General features: G+C 42.2%; 1 protein-coding gene across 1 annotated transcript in view; it reads left to right on the top strand.

The window, feature by feature from the left end:
• Window positions 1-22,989, top strand: part of pawr (PRKC, apoptosis, WT1, regulator) — a 55,044-nt gene extending 32,055 nt beyond the window's left edge. The window contains exons 3-7 of the mRNA XM_067490090.1: window positions 5,695-5,820; window positions 11,249-11,283; window positions 15,959-16,076; window positions 18,636-18,740; window positions 21,621-22,989. Of these exons, the coding sequence (XP_067346191.1) occupies window positions 5,695-5,820; window positions 11,249-11,283; window positions 15,959-16,076; window positions 18,636-18,740; window positions 21,621-21,707 (471 nt within the window). The 3' untranslated portion in view covers window positions 21,708-22,989. The remainder of the gene's footprint in view (window positions 1-5,694; window positions 5,821-11,248; window positions 11,284-15,958; window positions 16,077-18,635; window positions 18,741-21,620) is intronic.
• The last annotated feature ends 321 nt before the right edge of the window (window positions 22,990-23,310 follow it).

Genomic DNA, 23,310 nt, shown 5'->3' with positions numbered 1-23,310 from the left:
AATTCAATATTTTCTTCAATCATCTTCTCTTTAAACAAACAAATATGACAAAGTCTGCTCCGCAGGACTTTATTAGCCAAATAATAACTAGGCCAGTCTTAAGTGGTGACTAGTTCATTGAAGTTAATGGAAAGTGATACATTCAGCAATTCAACAGCAAAATAAGTCAAACAATTAGCAGATGTTTGTTTGGTCTCTGCTTCAAATACTCACATACTTTAGATGATCTGGGTTAAGTTTTGTTTTTTGTTTTTTTCGCTGCGCTACTTGTGATGCATCGACACACATTACGTAAATTGACATATTTATGTACTCGATTAGGTTGATGCATCTTGCAAATGCTTTGCAAGATGCATTGCCGATGCATCGGCTGGCCGCATCCAGTTTCAGACTTTTGCTGGCTGGAGTCTGGCACTTATGAGCTGAGGGGCCCTGTGGTTTTCTGTGGAGGTCTGTGGTGTTGAAGTTCCATTTATACAGAGTGAATCCCCTCAAAAGCTCCAAATACCCCTCTGTCCTCTGAGACCTGCACATAAACACACACACTTTTTCAGGCCCGGTCAAAACCCTGCACTGCTCCAATCCACTGTGGAGGTTCTAGACCTGAGAGAGACGCTGTGTTTCCCAAAGATGTATTAAAGCTCTTACAGACAGTCAAAGATGTCTGCCCAGCCCTGCTGGGCCGGACTGGCCTGGCCTGGCCTCAGGGCCCAGCTCCATCTGACACATCCAGAGGAATGTTGAAGCTTTCTGTCTCTGGGTCAACAGTCACAGCCAACCCCCCTGCTGTGTGTTTGTTTAATGTAAAGCGCGCTCATTTAGTGGTCTGGCGCAGTGCTGATTAAAATATAATCGTCTCACTTGAAGCCTGCTTGATCCTCGTTTTCACTTCAAGTTCAAAGCCAAAAAAAGTGGAAGGCTTTCGTATGATAAACACACGACTTTAAAGAAAGCACGTCGGGGCTTTGTGGCCAATACAAGCTTTGTTTCTTGAGAACGTCTTGTACGCTGTTTGACTCGACTGTGTCCCCAAATAACCGTCTCGGAGAAAACACTGTTGTGCAATTTTGGGACTTAAATCAAATGAAAAGTCCTCTGATTTTTGGAGCCAGACTGAGATTTCCAGTTGTGATAAATCTTACATAAAATAGCAGTAATTCCTAAAAAAAAATAAAAATAAAAATGTACAGCTTTGGTTCTTTTGATAAGAAATGGTGCTTTTAAATGAGCTTTGGGGACTTGTCTTGATCTAACTTTAATCTGACCAGCTCTTGCTGTTTAAATTAAGCTTTGTCCAGAAAAACAGAGCCCACACAGTATTTTGTCAGTGTAAACCAGTTTTTATATATATATATATATATATATATATATATATATATATATATATATATATATATATTTTTTTTATATATAAACGCAGCAGGTTGCAGAAAGTATAGGTTTTCCCTCTTCCTTTGAGGATTACATGTAATCTTTGTACTACAGGTCAGCAAAAGTCCACTTGCACCCATTTTCAAGCTCTGAAATGATGTGTGATTGCTGCTCCGAGCCACCTCTCCTGGACCTAACGCTGACCTTGCCAATCTGTGGTGTCAAATTAATCAGGCAGCAGCTCCCAGGGTGAACTTCCTCACTTTGATCTCTGCCATTTCCGAGTCATCTGTGCAGACTGGCACTTCTGATTAAAAGACAGTTGGCATCAGTGTGTCAGCACCCCCTCCCCTTCTCCAATAGATCATCTTAATGAAGTCGCTGTGCTGCGGTGAGTTGCAGGTGATTAATATACACAAGTCATTAAACCTGCTGTTTAAAAGTGTGCCTCCGGTGCAGGTGCCCTTTGCTTGTTTGGAGATAAATCTGGCTAAGTGGACAGAGCGCTGGCAGCTTGACAAGGCAGCATGTATGTTTGTGTTGGGTTGTCACTGGCTTCCCATGAGTAGAGGAAGGTGATTGTTGTGCTATGATACGTTTTAGGGGGCAGTGCATGAATATTGTACAGCCAGTAAACGTGCTACAGCAGCAGCACTTCTGCAGATGAAATGGGCCAATTCATGCATAACAGGTTTACAGTTTTGATTCTGCTGAAATTGTTTTTATATAACAATGCTCTGTAGTGCTCCGCTCACTGGGGGGGCTGAGCCATGGGTGTCACATGAAAGCAGGTTTGGTGTGACAGCCCACAAACCGAAGTCAGTTTATGGACAGATGACGTTCGTATGCTGAACTGTCCGACTGTTTCGAGAGGGTCCCTGGGAGCCACTGCCATGAGATTTGGGAAAGTCTCGTTGTTTTTCCATTGAAAGACATGTTGTTTTTGAGGGATTTCTGTAAATTCAGCTCACGTTTTGGAACTTTGGTGTAGTTTAAAAGTACATTTGAGTTACATGCACATGCAGTAATTGTAACTTAAGTGATTATAAACTAACAAATTAGTAATTTAATATTTAGTTTTATGTGTTCGGAGAGTTTTTCAAATGTACTGCACAGCACGAGGACAACTTGATCCTGTATTAAACATTAGTTTGAATATTTTATGTTTGTTATTTTTTATTACATTTTTCAGCTGTTATCAGGAACTCACACATTTTGCAGTTTTATTATTCCAAAAAAAAAAAAAAGACAGTCATAGAAACCACAGATGTTGAGCTTTGTGACTGTTGAAAGGACTTTCCCATGACTAATTTATGTGGCAAATGTGTATGGTCATTATTAAATTGATATCAGTTAGTCAGAAAAATGCAGTTACACCATCTGCAAAGTTTACTCGATGCTGAGCATTTGGCACATCGGCCCTCGGCAGATCATCGCTTCCTAACTTTTCTGTATTTATAAGCCTGCTGCTGCAGGTCTGCTGGCATCACCAAATGTACTCGGCTTGCTCAAGTTTATTAGCAGACAGCAACACGTTGAAGGTCACTTAAGAGGCCAATTTCACACGAGAAATAAAGCACAGGCTGACGTTTTGCAGACAAAGATTCGGGGACCTCAGCATAGATGACTGATTATTTTCCTCCCCATGGACGGTTCCCAAGCACAGCTGACTCTCCAAGAGACTGTAAAGCTCTGCTCCAGATGTAGCTCCTTTAATCTTCATGTGCACAATGATGGACATGGGTAAAGAACACACCAGGATACGTGTTTCAGTTGCAGTAGGTAAACCCTCATGTATGTCCCTGACTGGTTCATGTTGTATCATCATCACAAGAATTAATTTTATATGCGTTGGCTTTTGTCTGCATTTTATATTATTTACCAGAGTTATTGCTCATAAGAGTGCATTTAGCCATGAATGGTCACATGTCAACTACTTTGTGAATCGCCAATATTATAATACTCGCATGGTTTAAAATGGTCTGAAAGATGTAGGGTGTTCTAACAAACGGTAGAAGGTCCCCAGTTTTTCTGTGGGGAGTCTGCAGGCGTGGGTTTCCTCCCACAGTCCAAAAACATGCATGGTGGGTTAACTGGAGATGATAGACTGCCGGCCCATCTATGGTCGACCCCAATCCCGTTACACGGGTTCAAAATCACCCTTCTAAAGATTAATTTTACACCATTTTATCATTTGTTTCAGTAAAACAATGAAGTGTCCAGTCAGAAAATGCAAATAACATTTTGGTTCTTATGTTTAGACAGTCTGAGCTGAACTTTCATGGACTTTCAAACTTATGGAGAATGATTTATTACACTCCTTAACTTCTAACTCTGATTAAAGAACAATACTTTGTTTCTTTGACAGTATTTGTCGTTAAAATGGCCTGAAAGTTGTTACTCTGCAGTTTTGACCCTTAGGAAATGTAATCACAATGCTCCAAACAGTCGAAGCCCAAACACATGGCTCGTTCATCCCTCCACACCTTCTCTTCTTGTTTCCACGGTCCAAGCTAAGGAACCAGCCAAAAAAATACCCAGACTTGTTTTGATGATGTCAGGAGTAAAAATATCCCTTATATGGTTGCACACAGATCCCACTTTCGCCTCTTTTTTTTGTGATAGAAGAAAATGCGCAGCAATTTGGAATAGTAGAGGGCAAAACGAACTCCATCTCTTTCCAAAGTAAACTGACATTTCAGGCAAGTTTGTGCATAGCAAAGTGGTTAGTCACTGCACAAGTCACTGTATGTTGATACAGTCTGACTTCTGTTTAAATTTTTTGTATTTTTTTTACTTCCAAAAGCTTGACCCTCTACTCTTTATAGATTGTTTCATCTTACTCCTGACTTTCTGCCAAGTTTGCAGTTCTAAATTGTTTCAGCAGAACATACAATGTTCAATCAAGACAATTAAACGCCTGCTCCTGTTGTAATGTCCACCCCCCTGTACATGCATGTTAGAAATGATGAAAGGACTGGTGTCCAGAGTTGCATTAGGAGGCGGCGGAGAGTGCTAGTCAAGAAGAAAAGGAGCTGGTGTTTTCCCCGTGGACGGCTGATAAACCATTTGGCAGGAAGTGCCTTGCAAATGACTGCATTCCTCGTTAACCTTGTAAGGCTATTTTTACCACTAAAGAGCCTGTCGAGCAGGCACCTTTTGTTCGCCCGGCAGCATGAAACGGGAAAGACTGGTTTGCATTGTGGCCCCTCTGGGAGTTTGGCCCTGATCCCTGCCTCTCGTCGAGATCTAACCATCCTAATGTTAAGCTCTGTTTACGCCGTGCATCTGTTCGCTGTAAAGCAGTACAAACAATAAGCCGAGGCTGTGCACATGTGACATGATGAACTTTTCCCATCCAACTTTCAAAATCTGTGTCTAAATACTTAAGGCTAACTGCCCCTACTCCTCTGATAAAGGGATGTTTAATCTCTGTGTGTCTGAACATTTGTTTTGAAAGGGACATTCTGTACAAAAGACTGTCTTCAGGAGGGGAAAGGCCCCAACAGGCTGTCATCCTGTTGCCTGACTAAAGGACATCTACTGGTAGCAGGGTAGTGTTTGAGCTGCTGCTCTTTAGGGATTCGTGGAAGGGAATCAGATCGTGTCTTAAGAGGATTAAGAGGAATCACTGTCTATGGTGAACCCGAGGTCAGCGTTGATGTTATGGTGGGAAAAACCTTGTGTGTCACCACGAATCTGTCAGCAAGTTTACATGCACTGAAGTGACCGCTGCCTCTCTGCAGGGACCTGACTTCATTAACTTTTTATAAACAGAAAACAACTTGATTGGGTAAAATCAGAGGGAGGGATCGGGGAAAGCTGGCTATCATAGCAAGATTAAGGGTTTTCACAAGAGCTCCTGTGCACGAACAGGAACTTTAACATACAAGTGTGGTAACACTCACTAAAGAGTCTGCTCAGTCCAGATGTGCTGCCAGCATCTTAAATACACACAGCCTAGTCTCTGAAATCCTGCCTTGTGACTGAAGAAGTAAATTTTCTGGCATGCTGTGTGTGTGTGAAACCAAGTTTCAGACTAACCTGGGGCTTGTTTCACAAACTCAATTTCCAAACGCAACCGTCTGTGTCTGAGTTCTTGCGGGACTCTCACCATTTCTTGTGCGGGCAGGAACCACGTCGTCTTTGATTAGTCAAATATGTCAAAATGAGGGAGAAGATGTGAGTTGTAGTTGCAAAACACAACTTTGCATGTTGTGGGGAAACACACCCCAAGTTGTGTCTTTGCACATGAGCTTTTTCTCCCTGATCTAATGATTGTGTCTTTTCCTTTTTTCTTCCACCAAATTCCTCTTCTCTCAGAGCCTGGATGAGCTGGATGATGACGATGCAGGTGAGAAGGACAAGAGAGAGGAGCAGGAGCTGGTTCAGGCCAACACTTTCCAGAATGAGACAATGATAGATGATCCCACAACCGGCCATTTGATGGTAAGAAGTAAACTTTATCATTTCTTAATCATTTTATTGCTTTATTTATAAATCTGTGTACGAGCAGATAATGTCTGTTTTCCTGTCTGTTTGTGAAGTTGTGCTTTTCCTTTTTATTCCCTTGATCACAGTATTGTACATACTGATACATCTGTGCTGCCAAGCAGAGGCACTGTTGCTCAGGGAAACACCAGGAGAGCTCAGGAGCTGAGCTGCTGTGAAAAGCTGCAGTGACGCAAAAAACCCAAAGGTGTCTCGGCATTTCATCATCGTTGTGAAATCGGTTAAAAGTGAAAAGAAACGCCCTAAATGGCCGTTAAAAGCTACTGAGAGAAAGGGAAGATCACTAGTTTGGGCCTTCTCGGTTTTGGAGGTGTTTATTCCTAAAGCTTTTCAAGTGTGAATTGTGTGTCTGACATTTTTGGAAAATGAATGTTAATAATGGATTAGTCACTGATCAGGCAAACGCTCTGTACATGCAACACATTTATATGCAGCAAATTAAAGCAGTTTAAAGAAAATGTATAGACCTTGTGCTTTGGGATCTTGTGAAGGGCATCTGTGGTTATTTTACAGACTTTAATAATGATTTCCTAACCCAAAAGCTAAGCAAGAAATTAATGATGATAATCGGCCTCAAACATGAGCAGAAATGAAGCAATAACTTAACATCAGATCCACATTTATCAGACTTCAATTGGAAGCCAGTGTTTCAGGTTCCGCTTTGTGTGTGAATCAGACGCTGTTCCTCTCTGCAAAATGACTCGTTTAATCTTGGCAAGGAATATTGGTGCAGTTATTAAAAGTGAGCCCGCGCAGAGACGGTCTGTTCTTCCTCCACATAAGTCCAGGACGTGTGACGGTATAAATGAATTAGTGAAAAAGAAATCGGATCAGAAACAACATGCTCACAATTTTATTTTATTTTAGATGCAGCGTTTGTTATTCGGTGTGGTGTGTGTGTGTGTCATTTCAAACTCCCTTTTCACGAAGCAATGGAGCGGAGGATATGAAAAACATCCAGCTGTGTAACCGTGACTGAAATCTCAACTATTCCTGTAAAAAATAATAATAATTTGAATGACAAGAAAATTGCTATTTGAAAGAAATAAAATGCTGCTGAGTGAAGGTTCATTGATGTAGTTAAGAGTCTGCTGTTCTGCAACAGCCGCTCCTTGTGTTTTGGGCTGAGGCTGTTTACGTAAAACTGAGGGGTTGTGTATGAACCAGGTACACAAACTCTACGCTAACAGGAAGATAGTGACAGCACCTGCTGAGATGTGGCCTGGATTTAAAAAAAAAATACAAATGTTTACACAAAGTAGTCCAGGCATCAACAAAGAGGCAACACTTCAGTAGAATCTCAGCCCATCATTTGAAAGAGAATATGTCCATTAATGCCTGCTGAATCTGCTGCTACCATCACCGCATGACAGCCAGCACAGAGCAGATGTGGCTGCAGAAACTAACCATTAGATGTCTCACTGTCACTGACAAAATCCGGACGTGGTCCTGTGCCGGATCGCTTGCAGCAGGCGGACTGGGAGGAGGAGAAACAGCAGTAAAGCTCCAGTGTGGTCAGTGGATTTACTATAGAGCCGTCACTTAAACATGTGCAAAGACAGAGCATCCCAAAAATGTGCTGTTCCTCTCGGGCCCCATTTATCAATGAGAGACAAGCAATTGCCGTGTCATGCCTGATATGATATACTGCACCCAGTGCGGCCTCAGCTAGTATCAAGATATGTGGAGGAAAAGCTTTTGAAAAGCTTTTAAAAAGCTAAGTTTTACTTCTGCTCAGAGCTGAATGGCTCTTAATAGTCTCCCCATGTCTCGGAGCATCTCTCAAGCAAAACAACTATAACTCTCCTGTGTTTGCTGGTGAAGACATAATGGAAACTCCACAAAAGAACATCTTATCAGATGTACTAAATTCTGCAGCACCTTTTTTCCATCTGTTCCTGGACACCTGTGATGCACGTAAATGAGTTTGATATGTGCTCTCAGCATGCACCTCTCTATGCAACAGGACACATGTATCCGATATAAGTGCACTCAGAGCTGGACAGCCACAGATGCCTTCTATGTGCATGTGGTGCTTGTTATCAAGCCTTGGCTCCCTGTGGTATGCGAGTCTGTAACCTGTTTCAGTGATCCAGCAGCAAGAACCATATGGAACATTCCTCAGGATCAACTGCTTTTAATGTGGTGCCAGATCTACAGCAGAGCACTTCAGATCTCTTTCTGTCTCTCTCCCTCACGGAAAACACAAACTGCTGACAGGCGCCATCTAGCACTTTTTAACAAGGCTCATTTGCATTTTTAATTATCACCTTTCAGTCCAAAAAGGGTGCTGATGCAGAGCATCTTGTCTGAACAGGGAAATAGTCCCTTCACATCAGATGGCATTTCCAAACAGTAGCAGCAGGCACAGTGCAGCAGCAAAATCCATTTCATTGTGCTGCCTGAAACAATATTGATCATATTCTCACCTCTGTTGTTTCAAGATTTTATGGGTAAAACGACCAAACCACGCCGGTGTTTATCTTTGACAAGACCAGAACCAGCAAAAATACTTTTTAGCTTTTTAGTGAGCAATGAATCTGCAGCAGGCCCAGTCCAACCCTACTCACATATGATTAAAACCAAAACACTGTTCATTTGCAGGCTTCAATTTATTTATTTATTTATCTATTTATTTTCTTGCACAAAAAAGTAATGAATCTCAGGGAAATCACATTTACGAAGAAGAATGCAGCAGCTGTTCAGTCAAAAAAAAGGCTTCAAAAGAGTCTAACGTGACTTTCTTGCAGCTGTAGTTTGCAGATTGATCTTGGTTTCATCTTCAGGCTTTGATTTTAATGTCTCAAGTTGGCATTTTGACATCTTATTTCTTCTGCTGCTGCATCACAGTCTCAGACAGCTAGTTATGGTTAGCATAATTAAACTGGTGCGTGAGAGAATGGTGACGTGGCTAGTGTGTAACAACAGAGCAGGGTGGTGCAATAGAAACAACTGCAGCCAATAACGATGTTGACTAAGACAAAAAGAGGTCATATTTGCATTGTTCAATAGCAGTAACCAGTGGAAAATCCCTGCAAATGTTTTCATGTAAATATAAATGCAGTGACCTTTCCCAGGATGCTGGGCCTTTTCTGAAGCCTAGTTTATGTGTTTGGCTTGTCTTCTGCTACCTAATGCCAGTCATGCATTCTTATTTGAAGAGCATCTCTCTCCCCGTCTGTGTCTTTTCTCTTAAATTTATTCAACGCCTCAAGTAAAATTCTGGTCTTTATCATCTTTGGACAGAGAAATGGTCTGAGCCATGTGCTGTTCCCCCATGTGAGATCCCCCTTTAGGAATTCCTTTATTTTTTTTTTAATTGAATGAGCTGGCAGTGCATACATCGTAGACCACAACGAGCTCAACACGTATCAAAGGAAGACGTTTGGTTGCGTTTTCTTACATATAGTGATTCATAAACCTGCAGAAATGCACATCCACTAGTGATCATCTCAGGTTCAGTGATAAAGTACTTGTTTTATTGCACATATTTGTCTGTGTGTATTCTCAGTAGCTCTCAGCTCTCTAGTGGGGCTTATAGGATCTGTCAGTGCAGCTGAAGCGTGATAAATACAGTTGCACAGGCTTGGATTGTGTGTGTGTGTGTGTGTGTGTGTAGTCAAGTAGTCACATGAATAACACTGACCTTGTCTCACAGATTCATATCCCACACAGGAGGAGCAAACTGTAAACCGCTGCAAAAACCTGCAGTATTAATGTGCCATTTCCAATGTTACTTCAGTGCGGATGGACGACGTGCAGAAAACTCATTTTGCGGGCCCCCACTGGGCGATCTGAGCCAAGTGCTTAGATCCCGTCCTCTCAAGCACAAACACTCAGCGTTTCTAATCATCTATGTCCATTTTACTTTTCATCACTTAAAAAAAATAAAATAAATAAAATACAGTTTAAAAGAACATAGTTTGCATTGTTCTGTTATTAAAATCCAACCAATCCATCTGCGGCACGCTGTGACCTTCCATTATCGTGTTGTCTTGGTTCGTATTTCTACACCTCATATTTCACCTCAGAAAATAATCAATCCCATCCACTGGTTCCTGTCCTTCAGCCAGTCGACCTGGAATATGAAACTTGCAGGCTCGTGCAGGATATTATAAAACACATGGATTGAATTTTCAGCCTGAAATGTGAAAGCAAATAATTATTTCCTACATCGTCAGGAACCTATTGGACATGAGTGTACAAGATTCCAGATAATAAATTCAAAGAGTCCTGCTGGTTTATGGAAGTTACATGAGCTTGGGGAAGCAGGAGAGTAAACACATATTTACATTTAGACAGCATTTTTTTATTTCCATACTGTGCTGTCTATATGGTCTATATGCTCTGAAAACTGTGAAATTCTTATCGAACTTTTCACTCTGGGATGCATCTGTGAGTAGCACTGAAAAGCCCAGGTGATTGACAGAATTTTCATTTTGTGAAAATCTGCAATATTTCTTTGCTTTTTGACTTTTTCATGGGCTAATTAATCCTTTAATTGAGAACATGACATGCAGTCAGTGCTTAGTGTTAACCTTAGCTGTTTTTAAGGTTAATAGGTTCAGACCCGCTCTGATCATGGAATACAGTGTCCTTATTAAGCAGCATTATGGGCTTAAACGAGACTCCCAGTTAGGATTGAGGGACTGCAACTGGCTCTTCACTCTAACAGCTGAAATCCTAGAAAATGTCAATTTCTAAACCAACATTCATCAAGTTACTCTTAAATCCAGCTGTTGCCTGAACCAGGACGATGTGTGCAGATAGAAGCACTGTTTGTTTTTCTTTTTCTTTTTCCCTCAGCAGAGCCGAGGCTCCTCAGTCAAACCTGGACTGCACGGCACCTCAGGAAAGAGGAGATGCCTCGACATATCACGGTCCTGACCCGCCTCATTTATCGGGGAAGAACTGTTGTACCGAAGGCGCTTTTACTAGAGCGTCCCCGCTGTATACATCTAAACACTCTTTAGATCATACAGTAATGGGGAAAAAAAAAATTGAAAACATGCACCTCTGTTTTGAAGAAGATTGCCTCGCACACCTTGGGGCTGTAGGGCTCCTGCTAAACCATTAAATGCAAGAAAATTCATCTAGCAGCTGGGATCCATAAATGTTCATAAAGGCCTAAAGGCTTTTCATGAATGTTGCACCTGAATTTATTTTATTTTTTTTATCCTGTCTATAGAGTTTTGTGTGGTTTCTTTATGAACACTGCAGACAATTTCCACAAAATCACTGTGATGCACTTTTTAAGAAACTCAGAACCTTCAAACTCTCACAAAGCATGGGTGATACTGTCTAGACCCTGAAGTTGTTATTTCTTTCATCTGATTGCATGAATCTTCTCTTCTTTTTTTTCCAGGATAACTCGAGACCTGCGAGCGGCCGGTACAAGAGGTGAGCATCATTTTATTGGCCTGACACTAACAAAAGACGGAACAGACGCTGAGACGAGAAACAGTAGTTTGACTCATTAATTATGAGAGCAGGTTTGTGCTGAGATGGTCTGAGGAACTCCCTCGGCGCATCGCTGTTGTTGTTTTCGCCGCTGTCCTTTTCACGCTACTGTGGTTCGAGGAGGATGACAGCTGATGACTGGTTGTTGTGGGTAGTTGACAGGACACCATCTGGACCGTGCACACTTCAGACCAGCACTTTGCTGCAGTGGCAAACAGGCAGTGTTGAAAGGAAAAGATTTGTTTTGAAAGGTCTGGAGTCAGGATGGCTTTGACATTTGATAAGGAGCATTCAAACTGTTTTTTTTTCAAACAACTTCCTAGCAGATTGATGTTTGGACCGACACCCTGTGGGCAGATTTTTCGCACGGTGTACTGTGGAAGCCTGCAGTCTAATAAGACAGCGACTGGGAATCCAAATGTATATACTGTTTGACATGGGTCAGTCCTTTAATAATGCTTTTTTCACAAAGCATGTCAGAGAAAAGCCTTCAACCTATGTGTTTAATTAGCCTTCAAAACGCAGCCTGCGACACACACAATCAACACCACAAGGGGTGAATTCCTCTGAGACCCTCTGTGTATTTATTTTGCGCTACTTCCAACCAAATGGAGAAGTTGTGGCCAACCCCAACAGCCAAGTTCACCAGCTGACATTCAATCTGGCCATGTAATTATGGCTGCTGCTCTCATCAGCTGGCATGGATATACTTGGATGCTCTGCGAGTTCTGCAACAGATAACCGGCCAGGTGGGCTGGGCAGCACAAGATGAGCAAAAGAGCAACTTTAAACATAAGTGCCTGATTCTAGTTTTCTAACTTTTTGTCACTTTCTGCGTTTTTTGGAGCCACTCACAAGCATTTTGCAAAAGCCTTTTCACCATTTGACAAAACTCTAGAACACAACTCTGATACACAATGTTCCTTCTTAAATGGGAATGTCACACCAAATACCAATGAAAAATCTTTCATTTTTGTATTCCTGTAGTGGTTTCAAAACTCGAGATTGATACAGACTATTTGAAAGCTTCAGCAGGCCTATCAGTCGACCAATCAGCCGTCTGAATGAAGTTTGAAAAAGCCATAGATGTGGTTAAACCTAAATGTAACTTGACTGTTTTTCTTTTGTGCACTTGTGCTTTTCCACCTTATCTCAAACCAAAATTACTTCACATGTCAAACCCTGATGACAGCCGCTGCTGTTTAAGGGGGTTACCACCAGGAGCAACTTGGGTTTTTGTCTTGCACAAGAACATTTTGACAAATGGAGGAGGTGGAGGAGGATCTCTCTACCTCCTGAGCCTCATTTCTTTTCTCATAAATCCAGAGTTCATCAGAATGGGTTCATTGCAATGTTTAAATCTTCACTGTTCAGGAAACTTAGTTTTTTTTTAAAATTAGAAATACTGAGAAGTATTAGTATAATAAAGGGCGAGCTGACATAATCAGCGCTGCAACTGCAAATACATGAGTTTGTGCTTTACATTACATTTTGGATAGTTCACGATGTCTCGCAGGAAGGTGAACACACCCAGTCTGGTGCTGCCTGTTTGGAGAGCCACTAAGACAGGAGGCAACCTCCCATCCATAAATCATCTCACATCTACCAGGTCACCGGAATGACGTTTTGTCTTAAGTGATTTATTCCACGCTGACACTCGAGTATGACCAGGGACTTACTTTAGGTTAAACCTCTGGCTGCTGATGTGATTGGCTCCCCTCTCTGCGCTTTCTCCTTCCCACCTGCTGAGGTTCCCGAGAGTGTCTGAGTGGCTCGGCCTCTCCCTCTCCCAGCCCTCACCCTGCAGGGTGCTAATGGGCCGCGGTGTGATATTTCGTGTGGAGGCCGTGGATGTTTAGGCTTGGCTTCGGCCCCTGCTGAGCAGTGTATGCCATCATGGTGATCTCTCAAAACAAGATGGCATGCCCATATGGGGAGACACAGCACACAGAAGATGTCATTGTGTTTGGCTCCTTTCAGGGCCTCGTGGGGAGAGGATGTTATTCGTTGTCACTCTTTGAAATCTATACACGTATGTGGACACCCAAGTGCTTTCCATGTTTGTGTTGGTGTGCTCTCATTCTGATAGAGGCAGTGCCATAATGAAGGAGACAAATGAAATGCACTTTGTCCCAGCGTAGACTAGCACTGATAAGAGCTTTTTAAGGAGTCCCTCTTGATGAGACGCGATGGCTGCTGAAATGTTGGGCTATCTGCCAGAACGAGTTGAAACAAGCTGTTGGTTCTGTAAATGTCAGGGTACAGAAAGATATCACCTCTGCTTGTTGTTGTGACAAATCATACTGTGGAGCAAAATAAACTGAAAAACTCAGACAGGAGTCACGATTTTCGTCCTGTTGACATCATAGACGTTTGGAATAATGAGCTTTATTAGCATCATGTCAGGAACGAACTTTGGGATCAAGATTAAGAGTTCAGGGTGAACTTTGCCTGTACAATACAGTGCATCCAGTAAGTATTCGCAGCCCTTAACCTTTTCCAAGGATTTCAGAGAAACAAACTAAATGCTGGGAATACTCTCTGGATGCACTGTACACTGCAGTATAGGAAGGTTTCTACATGCAGAGCTCCAATGATTATCAGTTGCATTCTGTGTCTTCATTAGAGTGTGACACTAATACCTACGTACTTTGGTGTATTGTAAAACGGCTTTTGGATTGTTGTAGAACTGTCGACACAGCAGAACGTGTTCCGCATGTTGATTTGGCTTGAGTTATACGCCAGATGCCCTTCCTGCCGCAGCCCTCCCGTTTTATCTGGCCTCTGGACCAGCACCAAGATTCAATCCCAAAGCCTTCTGCATCCCAACCCAAAGCTCAACCCCGGAGTCACCAGGGCCCCCACTTACCGTAGTGTATTATTATTTAAAATTTCCTGACCCTCACTGGCCACTACTACAGCAGCTTTGCCATAAATTCTACTTTTACAAGGTTATAATTTCTCAGTTTGTAGGTTGAAAATATCAGAAAGGTGATAATTCTACTTCTCGTTATTGAGGTCATAGTAATTAGAAAGTAAACTTTATCTATATACGACTTTTCACAGATAAAATCACAAAGTGCAGTAATATAGTAATGAACCTAAAAGCTCAGGCAAATTAAGAACGTCTAAATAAGAGTGTTTTTTCAGCTGCCATCAGGACTGTTTGACTTGAGGAACGGGGGTCAAGAGGTTTGCGATGTACAGGAGTCTGTCCATGTATTGGTCTAAATGTTTGCACAAATAAGTTAGAATCAATTGTGGACTTGACTGGCAGCCAGTGAACTAATAAAACCGGAGTAGTTTGGGCTAGTGGAGTCGTACTGGAGTGCATTACAAAAAGAGTTAGTTCAAATGTTTTGGCCACACTATACTACATAAATGACATGGCCAAAACTTTAGAACCAGCTCTTCTAACAATGCACTCAAGTACGGATCCACCAGCCAAGTTTTATTTAGCTTTTAGTGTCTCTAACACCTCTTTCTCTCAAACATTAAATACTCCCAATGGAATAAGCAAACATTGATGTTTACAGTCGCTGATGAGCACAAAGATGAAACGTGAAAACAACCGCAAAACGGCATGTTTTTGTTCAAAGAGGAGACTTCAGAGTCATGAGTAAAGACAACTGCAAATGCAAGGAATAAATCACCTGCAGATGCGATCACAAATCTGAATGTTTGTGTTACTGTAACAAAGTAGGTTTTATGTGCAGGGGTGACATTCACCAAATTACATTTTCATCTGTTCAGTCCTCGTATGCTGGCGCCCACCCGTTCAGCTGCAAACCTTTTTGTCGCATGTTTCTAAAGATGGCGACTTCCTATAATGTGACATTTCATAGCTATATGTCCCACTTCTGCCTTTCAAGTCAGTTTACTTTGTAAAGTAGTCTAATAATGGGAGCATCATTTTTGGCAGATCCTGAAAAGAGTGCAGATGGTACAAAGGAGTTATATTTGTCCTTTGTCTTGCCGGCAGCTTTTCTGTCTGTTTCAGCTGCAGAAAAATGCCGACAGCCTCCTTCAGACTATTCAGTGAAGCCTCCAGCCTCCCCAATCATTCGATTCCCAGGGAGGTTTTATAAACCTGGCACAGCCTGTTCCTACTGGAGGAGTAGGAGTTGTTGTATCACAGAGCCAGCAACTCATTCCAAGTTTCCACATCGATAATTATTAAAATAAGGTCAGCAAGAGAAAAACATGCACATTATTCTTCCCCAGCTGCCCCAAAATGCATCCGCGATTAAGTGACAAGGTTCTGTTGTCGAGCTGCGTACAAAAACCTTAAAACGCTTTTTAGAGCCACTGCCATTCCTTAGCCTGTTTGAAGTCATCATCTATTTGTTTCTTAATCAGAATCAAGTTGCACATCCTTGTCTTCATTAACGGAATAAATGCCAGAGGGGTGTTAATAATGCATAACTAATTGAAAGGGCAAACGCACAGAAGATGATTACACCTTTTCTTTTGATGATGCATGTCCCATCACATTGAAGTTTAATAATGTGGTTATGATTCATACTTTCTTTTATCTGTAAAAAAAAAAAAAAAAAAAAAAAAACTGTAGTTGTAGTTTTTAAGGTTGTAACAGTGCTTTTTGTGTCTCTAACAGCTCCACAGGACCAGGGTCTGAAGAGGAGCTGGTTGGGAACAGCAGACAACGACAAAACCGCCACACCAGAGATGCAGGAGCTGCGGGTCTGGAGAAGAGGATTGAGGATCTGGAGAAGGTGCATCTTCTCTAGTTACACTCCTGCTGTCCTCTGCACCCGCGCACACACAGTGCTCTCATGTCTGTGCATTAACAAGCTGAAATGTTCCGTCCTATTTATTTCTGCTTTATTTATGTTTATGCTGAGTTAAACGAATCACCTTCGGGATTCATCTCCATGCCCACAGACACAAGTTTTGTAGCTTTTCTCATGTGACTCTCTGTGTTTACATGCACTGATTTAAGCTGCTAACACTTGACTTTTTAGAGCAAACTGATTCTTAACTGCCACGTAAACAAGGTTTCCACAGGCTGTGTGGGGGACTGGAGAACACGGATTTCTCTGTTTGACTCGTGCAGGGCAGAAGGCTGAAGATGGGGAAAGTAGTAAACGAAGAGACTTCGTTTTTCTGTCTCATATTTAAATCAAAATACACCCAAGAAACAGAAATTTAAACCAGAACCCTGGTTTCTGCAATTGGTGCAGGTGATTGGAGAAAGCTGACCACCCCCGGCAATGCAGCCTCCTTTTTAAATCAAAATCTGAGGAAAAACTAAACATGCCTCAACGTGAACTTGTTGAAGTCTAAATAAGTCACTTTCTGCCACAGATTAAAATTTAGTTTGCGCTGTGTAACAGTTATTCCGACAGCTTGTCTCTCTCTGCTGGAGATGTTGCTCATCACTGTGCGCTGACACGCACACGTGCACATGAATTTGGTTCCCATTTTGCAGAGAAACCTGACTTTGATGAGTTTGTTGTTTTGTGTGAGTTCAGCCTGAAAACACACAGAGCTGTTTAGTGGTGCTAATTAAAACACGAGCAATTAAATCTGATCCATGAATGACCTGGTTCCTGCATTGTCGTGGTCCTGATGAGTCCACATCCAGATGTTGGCAGGTCTTATCACCTGAGTGACAAAAGTATTTCAAAAATAAGAGTAATGAATTCCCATTAAGTCTTGAATTCACAAATGAAACTGGTTGAAAAATGGTTTCAGAATATTGACCTCGAAAAATAACAAAGCTACTTCCCTGCATTCATTCTTCCGTCTTCCACTCATCCTTCAGTGGAAATAGAACATGTATTCCGAGGAAGCGTTACTGAGAGACATCGGCAGGTTTACCTGCGCCGTCCTAGGCTACAGGTAAAGAACCTCACACTCAACCAAAATCAAAACTAAAAGGCAGAGTAAACAAAAAGCCCAGGAAAAGAGTTCAAGCACCCAAATCAACAAGATGCTTCCTTCTTATTTAGTTCAAATTGTCACACATCAGTGCAGTTTAAACCCTGCAGGAGGAAAATGATTGGTTGCGTGAACCCTTGTGCTGCTTTCATTTCCCAGCTTGGATCTCAGAGCAGCGTGGAAATGTAAAATCACACAGGGAGCATTAGCAGTCTGATTGACTTTTGCCATCAGTACCTCATCCTGTCCCCGTTTTAATACTCTGAGTTTTAAAAAGCCTCTTTCAGCAGCACGTTGTTCTGATGAATTTCCACTTTGAGTTTCTGGCTGGAAAGTGCGGGTCGGCCGCGGCACAGGGCAAAGTTCTCCTCAGTGTTGTTAAGGAGATGACCTATTACAGTGCACACGTCTTTTCCTCCTACACGGCTTCTCTCAGACACTCAACCTCCCCCCACCTCCCGCTGCCACTTTAAAAACTCTACTAAGAATCAAATGTCACTCAGGTGGCGTCGGAAAAAGCTTTTTAAATTAAGTACTTCTGCTGCACCTCAGACTTCACTGAGAGGTGTTTCTCCAGGTCAGATGACTAGTATCTTTTTATTACATTTTTTTTTTGGGTGGGGGGGCAATACTTTTTTGCACTTTCATGCTGAAGTAGGAATGTGGGATGCTGTTCATATGAGGTTAATCTCCAACACTCCCAGCTCCGTAAGGTTTGTTTGATTGCGTAAATAAGCAGACACAGGTTTGTCAAAGCAAAGTAGAATTTAATTTCAGTTCAGGAAGAGAATCGAGGAGCCAGTTCGGACGACGCTCGACGTTTCACCTGCACTCACTGAAGTTTGTTGAGGTGTGTATGTGTGTGAGCTGAGCCTGTACGACGTCAAAGCTGCTGTTACCGGTGGATCCTTTAAACACCAGGGCCAATAGTTTCAGCTGTGAGCAGATTTATGTCGGCTGCTTTGTGCCTTCCACTGTACCTGAGGATTGGTTTCTATGGAAACGATTTCACGCATCTCTGCAATAGAAAGCAAAACTGTAAAGTGGAAGTCAGATGTTCATGTTCCTTTTATAAAGATCCTACCCATGAAATCTCTTTCACTAAGGCACATATGTCAGTGTAATTGTGTCACACATTCAGCTTCTCTTCCCCACTAAAATCTGCTCCCGCTACTACAGAGGACAAAACTAGAGATACTTGAACTCCTTTATGTAGGATGACAACAGACCCATGTCAGCCTCTCATTGCAATAAACATTGCGTGCAGCTTAATGTTTAGCTAGAACCAAGCTAAACACCGGGTCGATTTTAGTCCTATAGCAGTGTGTGTCATCCTATTTTAAATACACATGTAACACAGTCATTTTGTGTATTTGTGTGTGTCCGTTCAGGAGCTGGCCAGAGAGCGTCAGGAGAATACCCGGTTGCTAAAGGCCCACCAGGACAAAGATGATCTGATTGGAAAGCTGAAGGAGGAAATCGACTTGCTGAACAGAGTGAGTCCGGCCTACGTAATTTTACGTAATTTTCTGCTCTGATGGCTGCTATTTTGAGCCTTTCTTTGTGTTTGCATGTGTGGGCGGCTTGTGGTGGTGGTAAATCATCCTCTGGCATTTTAGTGCAGTTATTTTTTTTTTCTGCACTGATGTTGTTGTCGTCCATTAGGGTTTGGGCATCAACAAACCTTTTATTTTTCGGATTGAGGTAACGACGACCAACAACAAAAGCTCAGCAGTAGTTGAGTGATGTGTCAGTTTGGACGGTGGCATTTCTGCTTTATCAGTGTATCTCCCAAAAACTAATTTGCTGCCTAGTGGATAAAAATTGACAAGATTGTGTGTGCCGGGCAAATTAAAAAAGTAATTCTCTATCTCGCTGTACAAAGACTTGTTTGGAAAAATAAAGCAAAAAAGAAACCGATCAATAAGAAACTGCGCAGTGACAGGTGAAAGCACAGAAACCGTATTCACCCTTTAAACATCCAGTTTCTTTCTGTTCATTTATGTCACTGTAGCTGTACAAGTTTAAATCAGTGCCTTCAACTTTTTATTTTATTTTATTTTATTTTTTTGGATTTTCTGGCAGCATGAGGACTGAATCCAACATTCATTGTTGAAAATTTACGAGTGAACACCCAGGAAAGCAGAGCCGCAGGCCAAACGAAATGATTAACAAATTACAACCAGTCAGTTCTGCCTGTGGTGCCAGGAAAAGATTACAATCAGCACCCTTTAGAAGAGCGGCTGCATTTCACAGTTGGCCTCCCCAAAAAATGTTCACCCTACTTCAGGATTTAAAGTTGATGTTCATTCACAAAATCCCGTTTCACCACTAGGTGGTCCACTCCAAAGGTCATGCTGCAGGGTTTCCAGTGTGTCCGTTAGTTACGACTGACTGCAGTTAAATAACTCTTTGTGTTAGATCTCTCTTATCGATTTTGCCTGTTTTTTATTGGCCCATCACACAGTTCGGCTAAAGCTGGATACTTTCCACATTTTATCTGTAAAACGTTAGAACCAACTCTTTTTAAAATGCGTTCCAGTACAACACCACCACCCACTATGACCTCGATAATAAACACATACACAGTAGAATTATCATCTGTCTGACAGTTTCAACCTAAGAACTAAGAAACTATAACCTTGTAAAAGTCGAATTCATGGCAGATGCTGTATGAGACAGGATTAAATTACACCGGTGGTCATAATGTTGTGCCTGATGGGTTTCTCAGAACATCCATGTACTCATTGAAAAAATGATTTACATTAGAACTTATTTATTTGTAGGTTTGGGCTTAAAGATTACGTGAAATTTTTCCCAGTTTTATAAACTTATATTAAGAGTAGTATGAAGTATTATTATTCCTCACTCTTCACCCAAACAAAAAAGAAGAATCAAGCTACTCAGTTACCCACAGACAAAGACCAGAGCTCGAAGGAGACTTGGAGCATTTGACACTGGACCAATAACAAGCGCTGTGTGTGTTTAACTTTGGTTTGGCCTCACGGGTTGAGGACCCGTTTCCTCCTCACGCTGCAGTCAGGGTTGAGAAGTCAGGAGAAAGTGAGCGTGTGTCACTTTATATTCAGCAACCGTAGTGAAACCTCCCAGAATCCTCTGATCCCTCATCACCTTCTCACCCCAGACTATCAACACTCCCTCCTCAACTTGGGTCAGAGAGGCTGGTGGTAAAAACACATCTCTGTGTTCTGCAATCTTTGAAGGAAAACACAGCGGGGTAAAAAACGTTTATGTCTCAGATGTTCAAAAAAAAACAAAAACCTGATCTTAGCTTTTATCCGGTGAGGCCATTCAAATCTAAACAAGAGATCAAGCTCTGCCAACAACTGCAGCAGTCAGTGACGTGAACATTTTCAACAACTAGTCCAATAAATCTTGCTTGCTTAATATCTGGACCTATGTGTTATTGTGATGGACATGACACAGCTCATCTGCAAATACGAAGAGTGCAATATTGCAGTGTGATAGCATCACATGGACAGGAAGTTGGTTATGAGTGAAAGGCTTTATGTAAGGACAGCGGACGTGGTGATAGGTATCAAAAATGTCCCTGAGACAGGCAGGAAATAACAGCTGATCCAGTCTGGCATCTCTGCGGAGGTTGATTGAAGCCTCAGTGACGCTTATTTAGGAGGAAAAGAAAAGAGAAAGCTGCTGTACACTATGAGCAGACAGTTCAGTTCAAGGCAAATTGTGATGATATGAAGGAAACTGTACCGTTTTTATTTCAAAGCTTTTAAAGCTCCAGTAAGTGGCTTAACATTGACTTTAATGTCTTAACAGTTTCACTTGCCAAATTCTCCCCAGTGTTCACCTACTAACTCGATCCGCTGTTTGATGTGGAGCATGGGGGTGTACGGAGGGTTTTAGAGCTTGTTCACTGAAAAAAAAAGCTCCCGCTGTGACTGAACCTCGTTTTCTTAGAGAAGTGAGAATGAACGACAAAACTAAGGTTGTCTGCCGCACACACGGACAGTGAGGTGAAACTCTATAAAGGTCTGTGAAACTGTTGAGGGTAGTTTGGTTGATAAATTCTCTACAGGTTTACGTTGTCGTTGTATTAGACCCACAGAAACTCTGGACACGTGCGATCGTGGGCGCTAATTGAAGAAACGGAAAACGAGGAGTGTCGCTTTGATGAGGCGGCGCTGTGGCAACTGAGACCTTCTCTCATTTGCAAATAATTGCAGCTGTTAATGTGTAATTTGTTGCCATCAAGGCAGCGTGGCTGGAGAGGGGAAAACCTGGCAGCAAGTCATACTAACTCAGACTTCACCCACAGCCTGTGTATGTGTATGTGTCCATGAAGTGTGTAAGTGCTTCCCCTAAGGCTGTGTGTGTTTGCCTTCTTGCAGGACCTGGATGATATTGAAGATGAGAACGAGCAACTCAAACAGGAGAATAAGACTCTGCTGAAGGTGGTGGGTCAGCTGACGAGGTAGAACCGCTCCGCACAGCCTGGACCCCGCACGAGCAACTGAGCAACTCAGCGTCCCGCTGACGAATGGAGGATCTCTGTTCTCTGTCCTGTCCTGCCCTGGGTCGAGTCCACCAGCATGGCCGTCTGTTTGAACCTGTCTTTGTCTGTTAGAGGTGAAACTGTAAGGTAGTTGTCCTCACAGCCTTAAAAGAATAAACAACCCCCCCCCACCCCCCCAAAGAGGATTCTTACAGTCCCATAGGGATTGTCTGCCATCCTACACATATTTAATGTAAATGTATTGTATATAGAGCATTCAGATTCGTTCATTCTGCTGGTTTTTGATAAGGTCTTACAAAGGAGTGGTCAAATGAATGTATGTGCTGCAAAAACAAGTGCAAACTTGTTTAGAGGCTTAAAAAAAAAATCTGTGCAGCATGCGGCAGACACCCAAGTGAATTTGAGTTTTTGAACTGTGTCTTGAGGCCAGTGCGGAGCTACTGTCCAGTAACGTTTGGACCAAATTCCACACAGTTATCACTACAGCACCATCAGCCTTTGCAGTGCTTGTGATTGCACATAATTTTGAAGTTGAAGCCTGGTGCTTCAGTTATGATGATCAGTGCCACTTTCTTCCAAAAACTTCTTTGGTACATTTGAATCCTACTGGGGCATCTCCACACCTGAATGAAGAACATAATAAATGAAATAATTCCAGCTGAAATGATAAAGTGGGCGCAAACACTTTACATCAGTCACATGCTTTATGCATCTCATTGTTAGCATCTTGGGTGTTTTAGGGTGAAGCACTTGTCTAGTATACATGTGGGTTTTTTTCTTTTTTACGCATTTTGCCTTTGTTTACAAGTTATGGTCTTTGCAATATCTGATAGGCGTTTAGCTACTCTGTTTATAGCATCTGAGACGTGCAGTGAGCAACAGTGCATTTTTGTATGCTAACCAAATGAACTGAAGGAACACACTATTTGAAATGCATCTCTTTTGTTTACTCAAGGGAACAGGCTTGGCTGGCAGCAGCGTTTTACTTTGTGTACGTAGATGATTTAGTTCCACTCTCGAGCTGTGCTTTGAGCTCCAGTGCCGTGGCAAATAATCAGTAGGTTTTAGTCGGTTAATAGACAACTCTGCTTCCACACGCACACACACACACACACACACACACACACACACACATTTGGGGGTAAGGATCCGACCCTTGCAGACAGACTTCACAGACCCATCTCTCTTTCCATTATATTATGCATGTACAGAAGATTAAGTCATTTAATAAAAGTTTGATTATCTCTCTCCTCAGTCGACTCGCTTGTGTTCATCAGGACTAATTTGATGTGATGATACTATGCCACTGAGTCGGTAATGCAATGTGACGGTGATGTGGGGGAGGGAGGGTGGTCGTTCCTCTGCCTAGCTCTCAACACACACACACACACACACACACACACAGAGCCAGCCATGATGATTTAACATGCCAATCATTCACCTGACTGCAACTCCATCCACCACACCGAACCTCTATTGAAACACATTAATTCTCTCACCTAGTGGCAGCGTAAAGAGGGAAGCATCAATATAGGAACCTTATCTGGACTAACGTCAACTAAATT

This window comes from Channa argus, chromosome 21 (genome assembly GCF_033026475.1).
Source record: "Channa argus isolate prfri chromosome 21, Channa argus male v1.0, whole genome shotgun sequence".
NCBI lineage: Eukaryota > Metazoa > Chordata > Actinopteri > Anabantiformes > Channidae > Channa > Channa argus.
Note: the sequence above shows the minus strand (reverse complement) of the source record. Positions and strands in the feature narration are given on the sequence as shown.